Here is a 22073-nt window from a genome sequence, read left to right as displayed (position 1 = left end):
GTGTTTGGGAGGCATGTGCTAAATTTTAGCACCTGTCACATCGGATGTTTGGACACTAGTTAGGAGTATTAAACATAGTCTAATTACAAAACTAATTGCACAACCCCTAGGCTAAATCGCGAGACGAATTTATTAAGCCTAATTAACCCATCATTAGCGAATGGTTACTGTAGCACCACATTGTCAAATCATGGACTAATTAGGCTTAATAGATTCGTCTCGCGATATAGCCTAGGGGTTGTGCAATTAGTTTTGTAATTAGGCTATGTTTAATACTCCTAATTAGTGTCCAAACATCCGATGTAACAGGTGCTAAAATTTAGCACATGCCTCCCAAACACCCCCTAATACATGGAGATGTTATAAAAACTAAGTATATATCTTTAATTTTGATGGTGGACACATAAATATGCTAATAAGAATAGTTAGTCACGATTCCCATATAAGTTAGATATATTTACTACTCCCTTGGTTTCAAATTATAGATTGTTTTAGCTTTTCTAGATATATAGATTTTGCTATGTATCTAGATATAAAATATATCTAAGTGTATAGCGCATGTATCTAGAAAAGTCAAGATGAACTAAAATTACAACGGAATGAGTATGTAACTAATTACTTTTATATACTTGCTACAATATTATGAACAACTATTTCATAATATTATCTTTCTTGCATAACCATTCTCAACAACAAAGAGTGCAAAAATTTTGGATAAATTGTCATAAAATACTTTGAGAACATTACACATCTACAAACTCCTTAAACATCAATAAAATTAAATGGCAACATATTTTTTCATTTTATTTGCGAATTATTGTGAGTTAAATTAGCATAGAAGTCGTTTTTATGTTGGCAATGTCGCATGCATATAACATTGAAATTGATTTTCATATATATCACACTTTTTCAAATGTAGTTTCTACTCCATCCCAAATTACTATTCGTTTTAGTTTTTCAAGATACATAGTTTTCGATACGTATCTAGACCTACATATATCTAATCTAGAAAAGCCAAAACGAATGGTAATTTGGGACGGAGGAAATACAACATAATAATTATACTTAATAATTAAAAGAGTTGAGAATGTAAATACTTGAATTCTTTTGGCACAAAAATAAATGCATTCCCTGTCAAATTTAAAGTACTATATATTCACAATACTTCCATTTGTCATGGACACGCGCTAGTTCTACTAAAACATTGCAATGTTACAAGAGACCATGACAGTGGCATTCTGTGTTATTAATTAGGTGATACGATGGCGTCCAGATGGATATGGTTTGATTGACCGGTAGATTTAGGCCTGTTTGTTTCCTCCGAAATTATATAAGCTGGATTATGGTTAAGGGGTAGGAGGGTAAAAGATCGTCATGGGAGCATTAGGGGACCACAAATAATCTAAAATAAGTTAGTTTTGGGTAATTATATGCGGTCCCAAAGTGGTATTTTACCATAGTACCTATGATCTATAATCTAACTCAGCTTATTTCATATTATACATTACTCTAAAGTGATATTTTATTATAGTACCCATGATTCATAATCCAACTTAGGTGGACCTAAGATAGTTAGATTTTAGATGCACGAGATGCAAAAAAAATTTTATTCTAATGTTAGCATACATTATCCTACAAGTTGGTGCCTGTACTTACTTTCAAAAAAGAGGTACCCGTGCATAGTCCGATCTTGAGCATTAGTATTTAGGTGGTGTTTGGATTCAAAGTTCATGATTAAAATTTAGCTCCTAAAATTTAGCCCTTAAAATTTAGTTTTGCTGGGGTGTTTGGATCCATGGGCTAAATTTTAGTTCTCATCAAATAATGACTGATTTGCCCTTATTAATGACTCCCTCCTCCTCCTTTCCCTCCTCTCTCTCTCCTCTCCCCTCTCTCTCCATCAACTCGCCAGGGACCTCAAGCGGCGGTACGCCAGGGACCCAGCCGGCGTGGCCAGGAGCACCGCCACCCTCGCGGTGAACGCCGACGAGCAGCGGCACCTGCTCCGGGCGCGGGACACCGAGGCCGGCCACGCCCGTGCCGCGCTCACCGACGAGCTCCGCGCCGCGCGAGGCAGAGGTGGCGGGGACAGCGGCGGCGGCTGGCGAGGCGAGGTGAGGCGCAGACAGCGGCGGCGGCGGGCGAACTCCCCGTCCTCCCTCCTGCCGGCGGCCACGGCCCCCAGATCTGGCAGCCGGCAGCATCGAGGCCGGCGAGGCGGCGGCGGCGGGCCGGCGAGGCGGTGGTGGCGGGCGAAGGAGGCGGGGCTAGGCGGAGGCGGCGGGCCGGCCGGAGGAGGCGGGCGTGGGAGGCGGAGGAGAGGGAGGGGTGCGGGAGGGGGACTACGCGGAGAGGAGAGAGGAAGGAGGGGCAGGGTGTGGAAATTGGGAGGAGGAGCACTTTTAGCCCCTTTTAGGGTCTCTTTGGGGTTAAAATTTAGGAGCTAAAGTTTAGCTATTCTACACTTTTAGCCCACCTGTTTGGATCCCAAGAACTAAATTTTGAGCTAAAAGTGCAGAACTAAAATTTAGCCCTTGGATCCAAACAGGCCCTTAGTGGGTGTGTTTGGTTTCCATCCACAATTTGCCATGCCTCACCTTCGGCACCGCACAACAAGTTTGCTACTTGTTCTTTATTAGTCTGTGGCTCGCCACACATTTCCAGGTAGTACGAGCTAGTTTATTTTTGTGGCAGACTTGTGGTACCTTGGACTTGTGGCACCGATTTGTGCCGTCTAACCTTGGATGCCACCACACTTGTGTGGTAAGTGGCTGGCTACCTCTCCACCACTAGTTATCAACCAAGCCGGAAGTAATCAATTCCCCATAAATTAGTCTTGGTTCCTTTGACGTTTTCCTTTTGCTGTCGTGCCGTGCACATTTTAGGAAATCTTATGCTTCGGCCTTCCACAAAGTTGCAAACTGCTTTGATGTTGGACAACCCAACAACGGTCAAGTAGAGTAGGACTGTAGGAGGCCCAATTACTCGAGCTAGCACGTGGAAGAAAGGCCCGTGTTAGTTTATTTTTCTCATTTTTCTTCTCTTTTGATCCTTGTGATTTGTGATTAATATGAATCACATTCTTCTGAGAAACAAGAAACCTCTAAGAATAATATTTTAAGGAAAATTTCTAAATTACTCCCATCAAGTATCTTGATGACCAAAGTTCACATAGACCTCTAAGACATGCTAGAATGCCTGGTATCATTCTGCAAGGTTTTAACTTAAAAATTCTAATTGTGCATGGAGAAATTTTTTTTTCTTAAGGCCTAGACCTATTGACATAATTGTGGGAGTAAATTCAATGTAAAATAGTTTAGGGGGTTATCACAACTTTACTCATACTTAAAGTCAGTAATTTGGAGTTTTTTAAAGCAAAGAAAAAAAATATCTTAGTAAGGGCAAAAATGAACACCAAGAAAACTATCCAGGGCAAACAAAAAAGTTATTTCAACAAAACTATAAATTGTTATAATCACCAAGAAGTTGTTATACAAAAATAAAAATAATGTTTTGAGCAATAAAAACATTCAATTGAACAGTTATTCTAAGCACCAAAGTTTTTTTTTGGCAAAGATAAAAATGTTCTACCAAGATAAAAGGTTATGTTCGGAAGTAAAATTGTTCTAACCACTGAGTAAACTTTTTGATAAAAGAAAAAAGGTTCTGATAAAAGAAAATATATTGTAAAAAAATGTGCCCAACAAACAAAAATGGTCTGAGACAAATAGAAATTGTTTTAAGCACAAATAAAAATATTTCAAGAAAGGAAAATGTTTCATAAAAAATATAAATTGTTTTAAGCACCAAGAAAAATATTCCAAGGAAAGAAAATAATATTATAAGTAAGGAAAATTGTTTTACTTTATATAGGGAGTACTATGGAAACAAAACATTCATAATGTTGGATTCTAAAAGAAAATAAGAAAATAAACTTCGGTTGGATATCATTTATTCGCATCAATTCTAAATTATAACCCTTCCGTTTGAAATTAGTTGGCGTATCAAGACTATAAAAATTCAAATGTCATAATTTTTTACAACAATTACTCAAAGTATATGCATACTTAAAGTGTGGAAAAGTTAAATGAATATATTTGAAAAGTGTATTACTGTTCAAACTATTTTAAAAATGGAACCACGAGTTTGAGAATACCGCATGTGAAGTTTGGGAATTAAACCCAGCTTCTAAATCCTCCGTCTCTAGCCAACCTGTGCCATCACTACGCCAAGCAGCTGTGGCCATGTGGGTACGTGATGAAAGAGACAGAACACGAGGACGTTGAACAAAGACGATCATAGGCCAGGTCAGGCGATGCCTCGGCTCAACTACTCAAGAGCCGCTTGATTCGAGTAAACAACTCTGAACAGAGGCGACATCGCCTATGACGGCGACTGTCCCATTTCATTAGGATTGAGTGAGGTGGATTTAAGCTGTGAGCCTGTGACGCGATCGATGAAGACGCGGCCAACACCGGGCACCTTGCATGCGGCTACCGGTGCCGCGAGCAGCTACGCATAATACTTGCTTATTAGCTAAGACACAGGATGCCAATTGCCATCAGAACCATCAGGCCTTTTTGACCATTAAACTTGGACCAGATCATGCCCAAGATTTTGGTGTAGCTTCTTCCACGAGAAAGCTCAGCTCATCCCCTGATTGAACGGCCACGGGACTGTGTGCTCAAATCTCCACTGGCATGTTTACTTGTTTTTACAGCAGCATGCTGCATTGCTGATGTGGACGGGTGCCATCCAAATCCATCCAGGTGGCAACGCCTCGTCTTCTTTCCCTCGTCTTCTATCGTTTTTCTCGTGACGGGGAAAAAACGAAATGGCCTTTCGTTCTTGCCGTCCTCGTCGACGGGACATGGACTGGCCGTGAGCAACAAAGCCATCGCCGTGATGAATGCAGCCGGTGGTCCTCTGCCATTAGTGTTTTCATGAACATGCGGTGTTTCTTCTTTTCTGATGTTTTGCTTGGAGCTCGCACCATCGACCTCTCTGGAGAAATAGTTGCATTCGTCCTTTGATCCTATGGAGTTGAGTTCCAATAAAATTACAGGCAGTAAAGAATGCAACATCGTCCCTTGGCTAAAGCAATTGACTTTACACTTCTTCATTCAAGCAATTATCGACGCGTACGAAACCTTCACTTGATTGCAGAGGCCGTGAGCTCTGACCTGTGAGCCCGCCCTCCATTGCCACTTGGCTGTTGGCACCGCACCTTACAGCTTCCTGCGCCGTGGATGGCAGAAGCAATCATGCGGTCAAATCAAATGCAGCGAAACACGGTCTGGAGACAGATGATGCAGCAAATGGCTACGAGACAAGGCGGCGTGACATGCCGGGCTGCCCATCACTCAGCTCCCCATTACTTCCATTGCTCAAAATCACGGCGGCAAGTACATGTACAGATCGATCATAGCAACGAACAAGCCAAGAAAGGAATTTCAGGACTCAATGGCCCGATCGAACCCCACCGCTGGAGAGTGAAAAAATTGCTCTTTTTTGTCGGTAAAATTGTGTGCGCCGCAATGTGGGGCGATGGTGGATGTACTGCAGGCTAACCGATGCGGGCGCCGGGCCTGCTACGACGAGGAAGCGGCGGCGGCGGCGGAGGTGGGGAAGTCGGCGTGCGGGTTGCAGTCCGCGGAGAAGAAGTCGTTGCGCTCCAGGAGGGACCGGACGCCGGGGTCCTCCTTGCCGTTGGCGCTCGGGTTGGGCTCCAGCGAGAAGTCCTCCCCCAGGCACAAGCAGCACAACGGCGCCGCCGGTGGCGGCGGACCTGTTGTGGCCGGGCCCGGGCCAGAACCGTCGTCGGCGTCGCCATCGGACGCGGCCGCCCTCTCCCGCCGGCTCGACCTGCTCCCCGCCCTCCTGCCGCCGGACTCCTGAACCACCGATACGCCGCCGCCGCCCCAGCAGGAGACCGCGGCGGTCGGCAGCCCGCCCCGGATCGCCCTGGCCACCGCCTCGCGCCTCCCCTGCTTCTTGCGCCTGCCCTGCTTCCCGCCTCCCCGATGCTCCTCCCCTTCCTCCTCTCCTCGTCCGGACGAAGAAGACGACGCGCCCGCCGCCGCCGCCGCCGCCGCGCCGCGGGAGGAGGAAGACAGGCCGGCCTGCCTCCGCCGCCGGAGCGCGTCTCCCCCAACACCCCCGCCCGCACCATTGGGCCGGCTCTCCCCGCCCGCATACATGCAACCGCCAAGAACCGTCGGTGCGGTCGCCACCGCAGCCGGCTCCCCGGCCTCGCCGCGATCGATCGATCAATCAATCAATCGATCGATTAGCAATCCGCGGATGCCCAATCCGCGGCCGGCGATGGAGCCGCTGGTTGCTGCGATTAACGGCGCGGGTGGTTTTGGTGGGGATTGGGGAGGGTGGGGAGGAAGGAGGCGGGGGGCGAGGGCGAGAGGAGCAACGCAACGCGCCCAAATCGATTGCGCCGTGCTATTATTGGGCGGAACAACTTGCAGTTGCGGCAGCGCTTGCACACGGCGTCTCGTCCCCCTCGCCAGCCTTTGGCTTGGCAGCTTCCCTTTCGCTTTCGGGCCCGCTAAGTGCAGGTCGCGGGGAGGAGAAAGAAACCGCTGGATTTGCCTCGTCAAGAATGGAGCGGGCGTGAAAGGAACCGCCGATCAGCTTGTAATGGAGGAAGGTATATGCGATAAGGGGAAAAAGGTGAATATTTAACAGCTGCTGGCGATCTAGCAAAGGTTCCGGTTGGATTATGCGTTCTTGGATGCCATCGAAATGGGCGAGAGGGTTTACATTGGAATGTGATGTTGTCAGGCTTAGCTCTCGTGTTTCCCGGACGTCCATTTTTCATATTTTTTTTAAAGATTCCGGACGTCGCATTACCGGTGTTTCTAAATGACTGTCTCCTCTTCGTTTTTTTAATGGTGTGGTTGGGATTTCCAACCAACCAAGTAACCAACGGTTAAACAAAACAAGATGCTCCGTTTCTATGCTTGCGTTGCGTGTCCTGGCAGCATTGACTATGCGTTATGTGTTTCAGGTGGAGTAACATTTATTAGCCCATCGTTTTACCAACCAGATTGATGTTATTTTATTTTTCCACACTCGATATTCTTAGGAATAAATTTCACGAGTACATCAATAATTTGAGCTTAAATAACAACCTACTACAGTTTACTCACATTACCCATCATTACTTTTTCTACTACTTCCTTCGTCCTTGTTTTAGCTTTTTTATGCATAACTTTTGTTATGCTATCTAATTCTAGAACATAATAATATTTATGAACATAGAAAAGTCAAAACAACCTATAATTTGGAACGGGAAAGTCTATCCTCATAGAAGCATAACATTGTAATCATTCTTCTTTTATCGGCGGACCCATACTTAACCAACATGTTCATGTCCAGCAGGATCCACATGTTAAATTGATGAATTGTGGCTAACACGTGGGCCCGATTGACCATGAAAGGAGAATAGTCATAAAGTTGTAGTTTTGTGGGAAGACAACCCACTATTCTGTAGGTTTATGTAATATAGGCAAAACCTGCTAGGTTAATTTAATCTTTTATGCTTCTCGTCGCTCACTCAATTCGTTGTGTTGGCATTGGCAAGGACAGTGACAAGAAGTCCGCAGTTTTTCTTTTTTGGCGGGTAGAAGCCCGCTGAGGTTATAGAAAAGTTTGGCAATTAGTGATCCTAACATATATAATATGTCTAAGAAATTTATATTCAGTGCTAGGCACCCAAGATATTCTCAATAGATATATGTACATCTTGTTTCTCATGTAAAAGATATGGCTCTCTTACTAGTTCTTTTGAATTCTTCACTATAGTTCTCACGTATGAGCTAGAAAAAGCGATATAACTCCTAAAACTCCCACAAAAAAACAGAACATATCACCATCGATTTCGTAGAATGGAGCATAGTTGCCAAGAATGCCCAATTGGATCTCATTTTGTACTACAGCCACCTATCGTTTCTGTTCTTGGAAAATAACCTAAAATATCCATAAATCTATATCCAAATTAAATTACCAACCTCTACCATTATGTAAAATATTTAAAACAACTAATATCAACTAAATTACCTACCTCTCCAGTTATTGAAAAATAATTCTATTAAAAAACACCCTAGGTATGCATCTAAATTGGCCATCGTCGACATTCTGAATTTTTTTAAAGGGCCCTTGTTTATATTCTTCTAAATTGCACACTATATACATTATTAATATTTGGGGGAAAAGATTAACTCAAAGCATACATGCATGATATATGTCCATACATGCACTGGCGTAGGCAGGGGTATGCACCTGTATTCATGTGAGTACCATAGATTTTTTTTAAACAAACTGATTGTACATAGTATATACATGTATTAACCCAACTCAGGTCTGCTTCCCAGCAATCTAGTTGAGTTCAACTCGGCAACTCTCATGTTCTAAGTGTCAAATTGAGCCGAACTCCTAGATAGAGTTCACACCTTCCATATTGCATTGAACTTTCATTTTTTACAATGAATGCCAAGGTGCAAATTCCTGGCTACACTGGTGCATACATGCCATGTATACATGCATGTAGGGAGCGTGGGAGCGATGAGCATATCGATTTCTAGCTATGTATTTAGCAATCATGAAACATGTTTCCTTCCAAGTCACATGACAATGACAAACCATGTCCAATTTTATTAATACTCCATGACTGAGATATAAGTTACTACTTTAGATAAATTTATTATATTCTTACTAAAAGTGCAGTGTGACCAGAGTTTCAACTTTAACACACAAACAAAAAATCTTACAAATTGCAGTATTTAAGATCAAAATTGAGAAACCAATACCTAGATTGTTCATGAATTTAAGATAGATGGGTTGAAACAAGAGCTGGCATAGCTCAAGCTAATGTTTCAACTAAACAGAAATTGGACACACACAGAGGGCGATGCAAATTAATAAATGAAGCTGGATGATAAAAACATATAAAGTAATTAGTAACCGAAGTCCATCACAAATAATGCATAGCAATTACATAGCGTCTATATAGGTGTTGTGAGTAAAAACTCGATTAAATGTGAATTCTAAATTCATGAACTTTCATTCGTATGTGTCTCCTAAAATACCTGTGTATGTTAAAAAATTTAACCCCGGAATGGAAGCTATGATATCATGAAAAAAAATGGTCTTTACGGTGAACCTATTCATATCAAGTTTGAGTTTGAATTGTGACTATGGGGACATGCCACCATGTGATGAGCTGGGTAAGAAATATGTCCTAGATTTTTCTCCTAAACAATGGTTTGATGGGAAAGCATCACCGTCTGTAAAGATTGCAAGGTACACATAAAATTGCAAGGTACACATAAAAGTTATTCACATCGGATGTTCGGATGCTAATTAGAAGAAATAAACATGAGCTAATTATAAAACTAATTGCAGAACCCTGTGCTAATTCGCGAGACGAATCTATTAAGCCTAATTAATACATCATTAGCAAATGGTTACTGTAGCACCACATTATCAAATCATGGACTAATTAGGCTTAATAGATTCGTCTCGCGAATTACACTCCATCTGTGCAATTAGTTTTGTAATTAGCCTATATTTAATACTCCTAATTAGCATCCAAACATCCGATGTGACGGGTGTTAAATTTTAACACCAATTGCCAAACAGCCCCTAAAATAGCATTGTAGCTAGCTTCGTTTTCACCTAATAACTACTCCCAGCCCACCAAGAGCGCATTTTGAGTTTTGTCCTAAGTCAAACTATCTTAAGTCTGAGTGTATAACCAAAAGTTTATAAAGAAAGTATCAACATATATTACACCAAACATGTATACTATGAAAATATATTTCATTATAAATCTAATGGTAATTTTTGGTATCATAAATATTGAAATTTTATCTTTTTATAAACTTAGTCAACCTTAAGATAGAGTATGGTTAATTAATGCTTCAACCGATTGTATTAATGTAGAGAAATTGTTATATATATGTAGCGGTTAGTTTATTAGAAAGAAAGAAGTTGCAATCGTCTGAAAAACTGTTGAAAGAATTGATACAATGATGCATGACAAAACAAAAATGTCACCTTAATAGGTGGTTATCCCGTCTGCAGGACTCCCATTACTTTGTTCACTGGGCCAGCGTCCAGCACAATGTGTTATCTTACTAGTTTGTCTCATCAACTCTGTCAAGCTTCTTTAGGGGCTTGGGCACGGTATCCAATTTCATTTCGGGTCACTAGTAGCTGGTGTACTTTGTTGTTGAGTTGGTTCACCAAGCGCTTCTCCACGCCGAAATACTCCGTCCAATTTGCGGTCAAACAAACGAGCTAGCTCATGCCTGTCGCGCTTAACGAGCCGAGCTTGAGCAATTTGTCACTAAATGAACTGGTTTATTACCGAAGATACATTAATATTCCAGGTAGCCCAGATTAACATCACATTTGACATTTCTTAGTTAACACCAACCCAAAAAATAGCCCAAAAAATCATAAAAGAGGATCGGAATACAATAATCGATATTACATGAACCAATTTTAATCAGCAAACTCTCCATCACCTCCAAACAGAAGACAATGCATGCTGAAACAGAGCGCTCTTCCCCTGAACCATTCAAACGCTGAAGAGATCACAGGGTGGTCTTGGATGCCCTCCTGACGAGCACGGCCCAGCACATGACCCTGTACAGCAGGAAGAACCCCAGAATGACCCCGACGTTGACCCACTTCATCCCCTCGTCGATGCCCCTGTCCCTGAGCACGTCGGCTCCGGTCCTCAAGCACGCCCCGCCGGCCATGGCGCCACCGTGATCTCCTCCTACCCAGGCGACGCACTTGCCCGCCGCGCTGCCCCCGTACTCGTTGATGAGCAGCAGGTCCAGCGGGTACCTGTACATGGACACGTAGTACATGAACGCCCAGTACCTCGGGATGCTGTCCTTGGGGATGAAGTAGCCGGAGAAGAGGAAGAAGACGCCCAGGAACACGCAGATGAGGGCGTTCCCCATCACGAAGTCCGGCGACACGGCGCTGAGGAAGAGCACGAGCGAGCTTGCCATGAGCACGATGAGCCAGACGGCGAGGACGAAGAAGACGAAGGTCGTGGCGGGCTCGGCGCGGAGCCCCGCCAGCCAGTAGAGCGGCGCCGAGAAGAGGAGCGACACGGCGAGGAGGCACGGCGCGAAGACCAGCGCGTTGGCAGCCACGTAGGAGGAGAGGCGGTAGGCCCGGCGGGAGGCCTCCCGCATCAGCACACGGCGCTCGTGGAGGAGGACGGGCAGGGCCTCCACGGTGGAGGAGAGGAGGAAGGACAGGGTGAAGGCGAAGAGGCCCAGCCGGAGCGCCACGCCGTCGGGGTTGTCCGGGCTCAGGCGGAAGTAGACGCTGCCGAGGCCCAGCCCGCCCACCACGGCCTGCGCCGCCCGCGCCGCGAAGAGCTCGCGCGTGCGGTGCATGGTGCGCCAGCACCGCACCGTCAGCGCCGAGACCTCCGTGAAGCGGCTGCAGTAGCCCTGGTCGGGGACGTCGAGGCCGCGGCCGGCGTGGTTGACAAGGCCCATCTCGTCTTCCTCGTCGTCGTCGTTGCGTGCGGTGAGCGCGGGGAACCTGGCGCGGTCCTCCTGGAGCTCGTTGGTGACCTCCATGGCGAGCTCGAGCGGGTTAAGCTGCGCGGGGATCTTGTGTCCCAGCCGCGCCAGCGCGTCCTCCAGCGACCCGAGCGTGCCGGAGTGCGCCACGGCGCCGCGGGAGAGGAGGAGCAGCGAGGAAATGTAGCCGAGCATACGGTAGCTGGGCTGGTGGATGCTGAGCACCACCACCTGCCGCCGCGCGCGGGACACCTCGTGCAGCAGCGCGAGGACGTCCATGGCGGACCGGCTGTCGAGCCCCGACGTGGGCTCGTCCAGCAGCAGCACGGGCGGGTCGTGCACGATGTCCACCGCGATGGACACCCGCTTCCGCTCGCCGCCGGACACGCCGCGGGCGGCCGGCGCGCCGCAGCCGCCCCCGCCACCGCCGCCGACGTAGCTGTCGGCCACCTCGGACAAGCCCAGCTCCTGCATCAGCGCCTCCACGTGGTCGAGGCGCTCCTGGGCCGTGGCGGCAGCGCGGAGCCTGAACTGCGCGGCGAAGAGGATGGTCTCCCGGACGGTGAGCAGCGGGAGGAGGTTGTCGTCCTGCGTGACGAATCCACACAGCCGCCGCAGCTGCGCGCGGGAGGTGACGGCGTGGCCGTTGAGCGACACCGTGCCGGGCTTGGCGATCTCGGTGCCCGTGCCGCGGCCGGACAGGATGCGGAGCAGCGTCGACTTGCCCGCGCCGCTGGGGCCCACGATGGCGAGGATGTTGGAGCTGGTGGCGGTGAAGGACACGGACTTGAGCAGCCCCTCGCCGGCACCGGTGTCGGGGTTCGCCGGGTTGGCGGAGAAGCAGGAGGGCAGGATGGAGGCGCGGCGGCGAGGGGCGGGGCAGGAGAGGTCGTTGACGGCGAGGGTGTAGTGGGGCGGGGACGGGTGGGAGAATGAGAAGGATGGCGAGGCGGAGTCCGGCGGCGAGGAGGAGGACGTGGACGCAGACATGAGCAGCGCCGGGTCCAGCTCCGACGACAGGTCCTTGTGAGGATCCATGGTTCTCTCCACGCCTCGCAGCTGAGCAGGCGACGACGAGGACGGCGCGAAGCGGCTCAGCAAATATAGCTCGCCGCTGCCGTCGTCTTCCATTTGCAAATTAATCCCAGCTCGATTGCTTGAACGTGTTACGCATCCATGCGCTTGCACCCACGAAATGTCGCGGCACACCACCATTACCTTGTTGCCGGTGCCGAGCTTCTAGACCTGCTCCGCTACATGGATCACGCAAATCAGAGCGAGGGGAGCTGGCAGCTTCTTGTTAGGGTGGTTTGGGTGAGCAAATGGGAGCAGAAAACCAAAGAGAAGCAGAGACCGAAGACGATGAGTGAGGGCAACGGTTTCGTTTCGTCTCGTTTGAGCCTGGGGCCGTTGCGACGCGCTAGCTACTGTGACCTAACGGTCTAACGGCCATGGCCCAGCGTTCTTGGCGGTTGGACCTAAGCACGCCTAACCAAAAACCGGCGAGCGTGCTGGCTGAACTGGTCCACGGCCACGGGGCTCGCGTTTCGTGGCGTGTGGTTGGGGTCTGGTCGCGCCGCGTATCTACTACCTGCTTGGATACCAGGCACCCGAGCCGAGCGGATACAACGGTTGGTGAAAGCTTCGACCTTCGAGTTACCCGAGTGACACTCTTCCTTCTGTTCGACAGACTGCATTTCACCAGCAGGTTCAGTTTAATTGTCAGGTGACTTGGCGTGGTACTCCCTCATTTCAAATTGTAGGTCGTTTTAGCTTTTCTAAGTTTATAGATATTGTTATATATTTAGACTAGACTATATCTAGGCCTAGAAATACCAAAACGACAAAAATCAAAACGACCTACAATTTAGGACGGAGGAAGTAAAATAAATTTAGCATCCGAAGTTGTTCCGGCATCGGTGCCAAATTCCGCTCAGACGAATTATTTCCGAATCCATGTGAATATCCGTGGTTGCCACTTGCCGGTGCATGTAAGGGGACCATGAGCAGCATCACAGGAACAGCCCTCCAAGAGAGACCAGAAGTCCAAAACGATCTGTGCGAGTTGCCGAGTCAACGTCGCTCGTGCAGCCAGGAACAAAAGCCAAGTGGAATAAGAACATCAAATCCTGCAGGACAACTTTGCACCTCGACCTACAATGACCGCCAAATCTTTTGCGCGATATAATGACCACTTTGAATCTTGGACCTTGCAAGGGACACTAGGAGGAACATATCCTAAGAATGGTATCCTTGCTCGATAGATCAACCAGCTGCCACTAAGCATTTACAATACATATACTTTGCACGCATGAAAAGGAAAGATGAGAGGGTCCTCTTTCAGGAAAGTGCAAGCTCCCCATTTAGGGTCTCGTTTGGAAACAGGATAATACCCTCCCCAATCAACACACATTAGGAGGAATGAAGAGAAATTAGCTCATTTTTTACTCTAAACCATATGTATTGGGATGGAGTGATTTTATCCAAACAAATTTTTATAGGGTGCATTTGCTAGTTTCCTAAACAACTTGCCTCTCCTATTTCGAGCATAACTTAAAATATAGTCACGTCATTGACCAACCATGCCAATTCAGTTCCTTTTGTCAATTAAGGGAATTAAGGGGGTGTTTGGTTCCATGGACTAAAGTTTAGTTCCTGTTACATCAAATATTTAGATACTAATTAGGAGTATTAAATACGGACTAATTACAAAATCAATTGCACAGATGGAGCTAATTCGCGAGACGAATCTATTAAGCCTAATTAATTCATGATTAGCACATATTTACTGTAGCATCACATTGTCAAATCATGGACTAATTAGTCTTAATAGATTTGTCTCGCGAATTAGCCTCCATCCGTGCAATTGGTTTTATAATTAGCTTATATTTAGTCCTCTTAATTAGTATCTAAACATTCGATTCGATGTGACAGGGAATAAACTTTAGTCCGTGAAACCAAACACCCCTAAGTGTATAGATACTAGCTGAATACCCTTCACATTGTTGTCGGAATTTCAAAGACGTCTTTTCACATATGGGTCTTGCAAACTATATAAATATGGAAGCTTATTGTTTTGATCGTTATCAGATATAAATTATCCCTTGGATATGTAAATTGTCGTCAAAGCAGCAAAGACGTTAAGTGAAACCAAAATAAGAGGATAATAGATAGCACAGAGCAGAATACGCAGCAGGCTGCTAAACAAAATAGAGCTCCAACCTAATGCTACTGTCTGATACAAATTAAGAAATAGACAATCATCGATAGTCAATCCGCAGAATAACTTCAGAGATGCCAACCTGGTATGAATTATGTCAAGGTCGTATATCACATTGTTTTATGATCAGAAAATGGCGACCAATTGCGCATTTTGAATCGTTAGAGATTGTATCTTCTCTAAGTGTAACTAAGGGCCTGTTCTCTCTTAGCAGCTTCTACCTTCTAGGCTGAATTCATGAGAAGCTCTGCCACATAGTTTCAAAAAAAAAGTGATTCTATACTGAAATGAACTAAGAGGCTGGAAGTTGAAAAAACTCATTTCTTAAAAAAAATCCTTTCTCCATAAAGTTAATCATAGTGAATCATATATTCACTTTTAACCACAGAATCACTTCTATCAAAATCAGCTTCCACTGATACTCGGGAGCAAGTGGAGCTCTACCAAACCTGTCCTAAAATTTCTACAACATAGGCCAAAGAAGAGACATTGTGTAAATAAAAGCCTTGAATTTGATCAGTGAACAAAATTGTCCAAACCATGCTTCCTTATTATCGGCAACCATGGAAACAAAATACAGGAAGGACCCAATATTAGTTTGAGATTACAATGACATGAACCTCTAAGATATGATAACCATGCATGATTAGCTCGAACCAAAACCTGTTACCACATTGGCAAAACCATGCTTCCTTATTATCGGCAACCATGGAAACAAAATACAGGGAAGACCCAATATTAGTTTGAGATTAAAATGACAAGAACCTCTAAGAGATGATAACCATGCATGATTTGCTCGAACCAAAACCTGTTACTATACACTATTGGAAATCTGAGCATTGGTCCTATCCCTTAGTACCGGTTGTTTTTTTGACTCACATTAGTACCGGGTCTAATGGCTAGTTCCCCAGGAGCCCCCCGTGACTCCTTTTAGTACCGGTACTAAAGGTCACCCATTAGTACCCTCCTATAAATCAGGCATCTTCTTCCTCCTGCCCGAGTCATTTCCTCTAGCTCGGGCTTCATCCATTCATTTTGAAATAGGAAAGGTGCTGCTGGATTTTTGACCATTTCGTGGGGATTTCACTCATTCAAGTGTTCTAAAGGTTAGAAACTTCATCCTCCCTTGATACATGGTTAGTATACTAAATTTTATACTTTAGAGCTAGAGTAATTTGTGATTTTTAGAATAAGGTACAATGAAGAAAATTTTCATTTATATGCATGTATTATTTAGAGCTCATATTTGTGATTTTTAGAATAAGCTACATTTTTTTGGATGCTATGTTTCGTATTAGTCAAAGGATATGAGGTTAGAGGAATAATTTTATAGTTTAGTCCTTTACAAATATAAGCTAAATAAATTATGGGAAAAATATAATTTGTTCATATTTTAGTGATTTGCAAATATGAGCGAAATAAATTATGGCACATAGAAATAATAAGATGAAATAAAGGTATGTAATTAGTCATTTTAAAAATAAGCTACAATGGAGAAACTTTTCATTTATATGTTATGTTTGAGCTAAATAAATTGTGGAAAAAATATAATTTATTCATAGTTTAGTCATAATGATGGATCACATCTGCATCACCGTCAGGACTCGAATTCAGAATAGTTGATCCAAATGTTGAACTTTAAGTGTTGATGCAATGTAATATTATTCATAAATGTGAATGCAGAAGATGTCTATATATATAATATTATATCAAATATAATATTATAGATAAATATAACTTTATATATATTAGTGTATTAGAACTAGTATACGTAAAGGAAATAAATACGAAATACTAATATAGAATAAAGAAATAGAAAAGAAAATGAGAAAAGAAATAGAAAAAAAGACATTTAGTACCGGTTATTTGACCCGGTACTAAAGGCCCCCCTAGTACCGAAGTAGCAATACCGGTTGCACAACCACTACTAAGGGGGGTTAGGAACCGGTACTGAAGGCGTTTTTCTAGTGGTGTACATTGGCAAAGGCAGGAATACTGTATATACCTAGATCTCACTGCAGCCATGGAGCCACCTAGAAATGAAGCCAAGACTTGATTCAGTGCCAGAAGACTATTGCTGGCCGTAAGGTGGGCACGTTGTGAACTACGGATGCACACAACTAAGAGAGAACAGAAGTATTGACAAACATTGGATAAAGAATGGAAGGAGATGCATATTGATGGAAAAGCATACCAGTTAATTTGCTCAATGTGGATCGATGGAAGGAAACGTAGCAAATTTATGGAAGCATACAAAAGTTAGTGACCCAAGAAATTGCTCTTAATTTACCAAATATGGCAAATAAAAAACCTACAGGTGGATTGGGATCACCTACTTGGTTACTAGGCTTGACTGCTTTTGTCTCAGGAGAAAGAGAAATGGAGAGGATCGGCCCTAGTTACCAGGTAGCACCGTAACACATCACAACTCATGGTGGATCACAACAATGTGAAGCTAACAGCAGAATGTTAGAAATATGACTCAAGGTAGGCCAAAGTCTGTCCCTTCCTTCATTTTTTTGCGAGTTTCCTTCATATGCCCACACTCTTCATTGAATTGAATGCTTGCAGCCGAACTGGATTGGTGCCAATGGATTTTGGGAATGGGCGACCAAAGTGGCTGCAGATCAGATTGGAAGACACGAGCCATAATTATAAATGAACGAACGAGACTGAACTTAGGCTTAAAATCCCATGGACATGATTTTGTAGATTCTTTTTAGAAAATGGAAAAGGTTCCAACACATGGTTTTGTGGATGACGTGGCTCGACGTGTAAGCAGAGAAATAACAATGAATTGAAATATATATTAACATTTGATTTATCGACCACAATGACCTTATATGAGCATACACCTTGTCTGATTCTCTTGCCACCATTTTCCTGATAGCTTCTCCGTTCTCGTTGAAATAATGCTTTCAGTTGCACATAAGAGAAATAGTAGTTAATAAAGGAATAAAATTACTGTAGCCACAGCATCTCGGGAAAATACATGAAGCCACCGTTCGTTATTACAATGTGACAACCAAAAGACTATAAGAGATATGGAAATTAGCACAAAAACATTTCAAATCAACTAGAAAGACGAACCGGGCTAGACCTAAGCTTGAGACAATGATTTTAGGCCTGGCAGGGGAACGCCTGTATAACTCCATAGTAGCCTGGAATAAACAGAGCTTTTAGGTCGAACCAAGACTCCAAATGCAACATTAGCATACGATGTTGTCAAAGGTCAATGGTAGTGTACTTCAATGGTTGGCTGAGTCTGAACTCCATTCATATGCTGGTGCTAAGAAGGTCATTATTCTTGGAGAGCTTCTCCATCACATGGGTGGCCGAACGGAGAAGTAGTGCAAGGGTTAAGGCTGGGTTGGAAGAGGAGCTAGCCATAGATGAGATTGTAGAGGAGTGTCATTGTTGCCCAACCTAACGTATGTGGATCTCAACTCCAATAACATAGAGGGAAGTATTGTAGAAGATTTATTCCATTCGTCAAGCCTCCAATATTTGAATAACTCTGGTAATCCATTTGGTGGGATGCATTCAGACAACGCCTGGCAGGCACTAGAGCATAATATGTTTGATTCAATGCAACCACCTCAAGCATAAAAAAAAGAGAAACACATTCACATAGAAAAGGGTAAGAGGAAAAGTAATGAGATGAAGAAAACAAGTTTTTAACTAAAGCATAATATGTGATATGAAAATCTACAATTTAACCAGCAGTAGAGGGACAACCAAATTAAAATGCACGCTTCAAAATTCAGTAAGTGGTTCCCCATCTCATATACTCTTTAGATACTGTGTGCTCAAGTGTGTTCATTTCTCGATGCGAAAAAGATTGAAATCCTACAAAAAGAAGCGACATTCTGAAAATCCATATTTAGCATCATATAAAGCAACACACTTGCATACGGAAAAAGGAGTAGGGAGGAAAAAGGAAAGACATATTAGGTTAACACATTGAGAATTCTTTTGGAATGAAGTAAAATGCGTTGTTTTATATTATGCAATTGGAACAAGCATGGAGATAAAAAATGAATGCTTCAAAAATTAGCAAGTTCCCTAGCTCATTTTCTCTTTCATTCTCTCTCTTTTCCTACCTATGAGTGATTTTATCTGTCTCTTAATGCTTAAGGCACGGATAGTACAAAAGGATGCACAACACTTGGAAGCATTTGATTAAAAAAAACAGCCACCTCAAGCATAAAAAAATAGTCAAGGGATCGAGGGAGAGATGATGACGTGATAATATTTTTTAGCTGAAGGATGGTAACTAAAGTGCATGCCCTGGAACTCAATAAGTGCTTTCTAATTTCCTTATTTACTCTTTATATAGATGAACCCTCCCCTCCCCTCTTCCCCTCCCCCGTTTTTCTGTGTGCAAGTGTGTTCGTCTCTTGACGCTAAAGGTAAGAATACTACAAAAGGAAGCAACAACACTTGAGAAGTGTTTCATTTAGAGCATCCATCTTTAGCATCAAACAGAGGAACACACTTGCACAAGGAAAAGAGAGTAAGGGAAAATGAGTGAAAGACATGAGTTCAAAAATATTTTGCAATGAAGTAAATATATATTCCAAATAACATGATTCATTCAAAAGTCAGCAAATAGTTTCCTACCTCATTTTGTTTTTCACTCTTTGCTGGTAACTTTACCTGTCTATGTGTTATTGTCTATTTCTCTTAACACTTAGAGCAGGAATACCCCCTCCGTTCCAAACTGTAAGTCGTTTTGACTTTTCTAGTTACATAGTTTTTGCTTTGTACATAGATATATATGTTATGTCTAGATACATTGTAAAAGCTGTATATCTAGAAAAGTCAAAACGAGTTAAATTTTAAACGGAGGGAGTATGTAATATGAAAATTTGCAATTTAACCACCTGTAAAGGGATAGCCAAAATGCATGCTTCAAAGCTTAGTAAGTGGTTCCCTACCTTATTTGATCTTTAGACACCCTTCTTCATTGTCATTGCGCGAGTGTGTTCATTTGTTGAAGCTAAAGATCGAGATACTACAAAAAGAACTAACAACAGTTACAAGTGTTTCTTTAAGAGCCTCCACCTTTAGTGTCAAGTAGAGGAACACACTTGCATATGAAGAATGAGTAGGTGAGAGAAAGTGAAATACATGGGTCAAAATAATATTTTGGAGTGAAGTAAAATATGATTCCTTATATATTCCACAGTTCGAAGGAGCATGGAGATCCAAAATGCATGGTTCAAAAGCCGGCAAGAGGTTCTCTATCTGATTTCCTCTTTCATTCTTTCTATTCCCCTATCTATGAGTGATTGTGTCTATCTCTTAACGCTTAAGGCAGAAATACTACAAAAGTATGGTGCATTCCATTCAAAGAAGCCACCTCATGCATAAAAATATAAGAACATATTTGCACATAGGAAAGGATAATGGAGAAACAGAGGATGATGTGAATAATTTCTTGGTTGAAGAAAACTATATGTGCTGTTAATTTGGAAACTGAATTGAGCGAAGGGTTGACTAAAATGCATGCCGCTAAACTTAGTAAGAACTTATAGACCTTATTATCTCTTTATGTAGACCCCTAAAAAACCTGTCCCTTCCCCTGCACCCCATCCCTTTCTATGCGGAAGTGTGTTCGTCTCTTGACGCTAAAGGTAAGAATACTACTTAAGGAAACAACAACACTTGGAAGTGTTTCATTTAGAGCATGAACCTTTAGCGCCAAACAGAGGAACACACTTGCACATGGAAAAGACTAGGAGGCAGTGAGCGAAAAGGATGAGTTAAAAGCTGAGATCCTTTTGGAATAAAGTAAATATGCGTCCCAAAATGCTTGCCTCAAAAGACATGCACCTACATAGAAAAGAGTACAAATGAGAGAGGAAAACTTAGCATTATTTGAAATAAAAATGTATTGTGCATTCATTCTTGCAACAAGTGAAGGGAGATAACAAAATTCATTCTTCAACTACAAGTACAAACTGGACATTATTTATGTACCTACCCAAACTCTTGGGAATGAGCCATTGTGGCCTCCATTAGACTTGCCACCGATGATGTACAAAAATGCTTGTAGTTGCTTGAAAGCATGAGCTACCAAAGGTGTTCTTTCTAGTGCCCCTACATTGAGCATTGTTAAAACTTAGAAGAACTATGCCAAGACTGAAACCCGCACGTACAAAGTGCACCCTGCAAGCTCCAACAAGTTGTATGTGATCGATGATATAAATGATGTGCTAATGCCGCATCCAATCCTCCTTCCCACCACTACCTTTGCAACTGGTGCCAATGTGCCACAAGGTACGACTATGTGCCCCCATAGGCCGGGAAGCCATGGGTTGTGTGCTCATGTAGGCTAAGCGCCATGATAACAATGTTGCTGGAGATTTCCAAGCTCATCCTCATCTTGGGAGACCCTCCATGTTACCACCACTCTGAATAGATCCTTTTGGACATATCACTGAAGAGCATCACATCGTTCCATATTGCCTACTAGCAACTCATGGTCTAGGAGCTCCATGTGTGGCAGAGGGAGCATGACTTTCGGCGACGACATTGGAGGTCACCTACATAGAACAGACAGTCTTGGACAGTGTCACTTGGACATGTCAATAATCCTACAGTTTGCAGCAGCAACGCACACATGAAGTAGGGGACAGGCAGGATTTGGGAGTTAGAGGGAGAGAAGAAAGGCAAATAGGCAAGTAGAAGTTTGTTTTTCCTATTTTTGATTGTATTGATCTATTACATATATAGGATGTGCTAGCACCAGTCAATTCTCCTAATAAGTTTGACTCATAACTCTCCAAAATCATCTAAGAGCATCTCCAGCGGTTCTCCTATAAATCTTTCTCAATAACTAGCTAATGGGGATGTCCCAATATTTGTTTCTATTGGGAGAGTTGCTTTTGCAGTTCCGCAATAGTCTCATCCTAATCCAACTACCGTATTGGGAGAGTCACAACTCCTCCTTTATTTAGGGTGAGTTGGGGTGGATTAATTGTCTGTTCTTATAATTATCAGAAAAAGGGAAATAGTAAAGGGGATCCGCTGGAGCACAATTTTTTTCACCAACTCTCCTAATACGGTAGTTGGATTGGGGAATGGGGAATCTGCTAGAGATGCTTGAAGTCCAGCCAGACTCTACTAACTAAACACATAGATAACTCAAGTCAAAATCCTAACCCCCAAAATCCTAACCCCCTAGATTGTAGTCATCTAGGCTGTAGTCCTCCAAACTATGCTGATGCAGGTTTCTTAACAGTGGATCTTCGAACTATATTATATCATAATCTTTG

The 22073-nt window shown here is 43.6% G+C and overlaps 1 protein-coding gene across 1 annotated transcript; it reads right to left on the bottom strand.

Moving 5' to 3' along the window:
- Positions 1–10364: 10364 nt before the first annotated feature.
- LOC101767696 (ABC transporter G family member 23) lies at positions 10365–12978 on the bottom strand. The gene has a single exon (XM_004962176.3). The coding sequence runs from the start codon at positions 12783–12785 to the stop codon at positions 10614–10616; it is 2172 nt and encodes a 723-aa protein (XP_004962233.1). The 5' UTR covers positions 12786–12978; the 3' UTR covers positions 10365–10613.
- Positions 12979–22073: the final 9095 nt, after the last annotated feature.

The sequence above is a fragment of the Setaria italica genome, chromosome III (assembly GCF_000263155.2).
Source record: "Setaria italica strain Yugu1 chromosome III, Setaria_italica_v2.0, whole genome shotgun sequence".
In the NCBI taxonomy this organism is placed as follows: domain Eukaryota; kingdom Viridiplantae; phylum Streptophyta; class Magnoliopsida; order Poales; family Poaceae; genus Setaria; species Setaria italica.
Note: the sequence above shows the minus strand (reverse complement) of the source record. Positions and strands in the feature narration are given on the sequence as shown.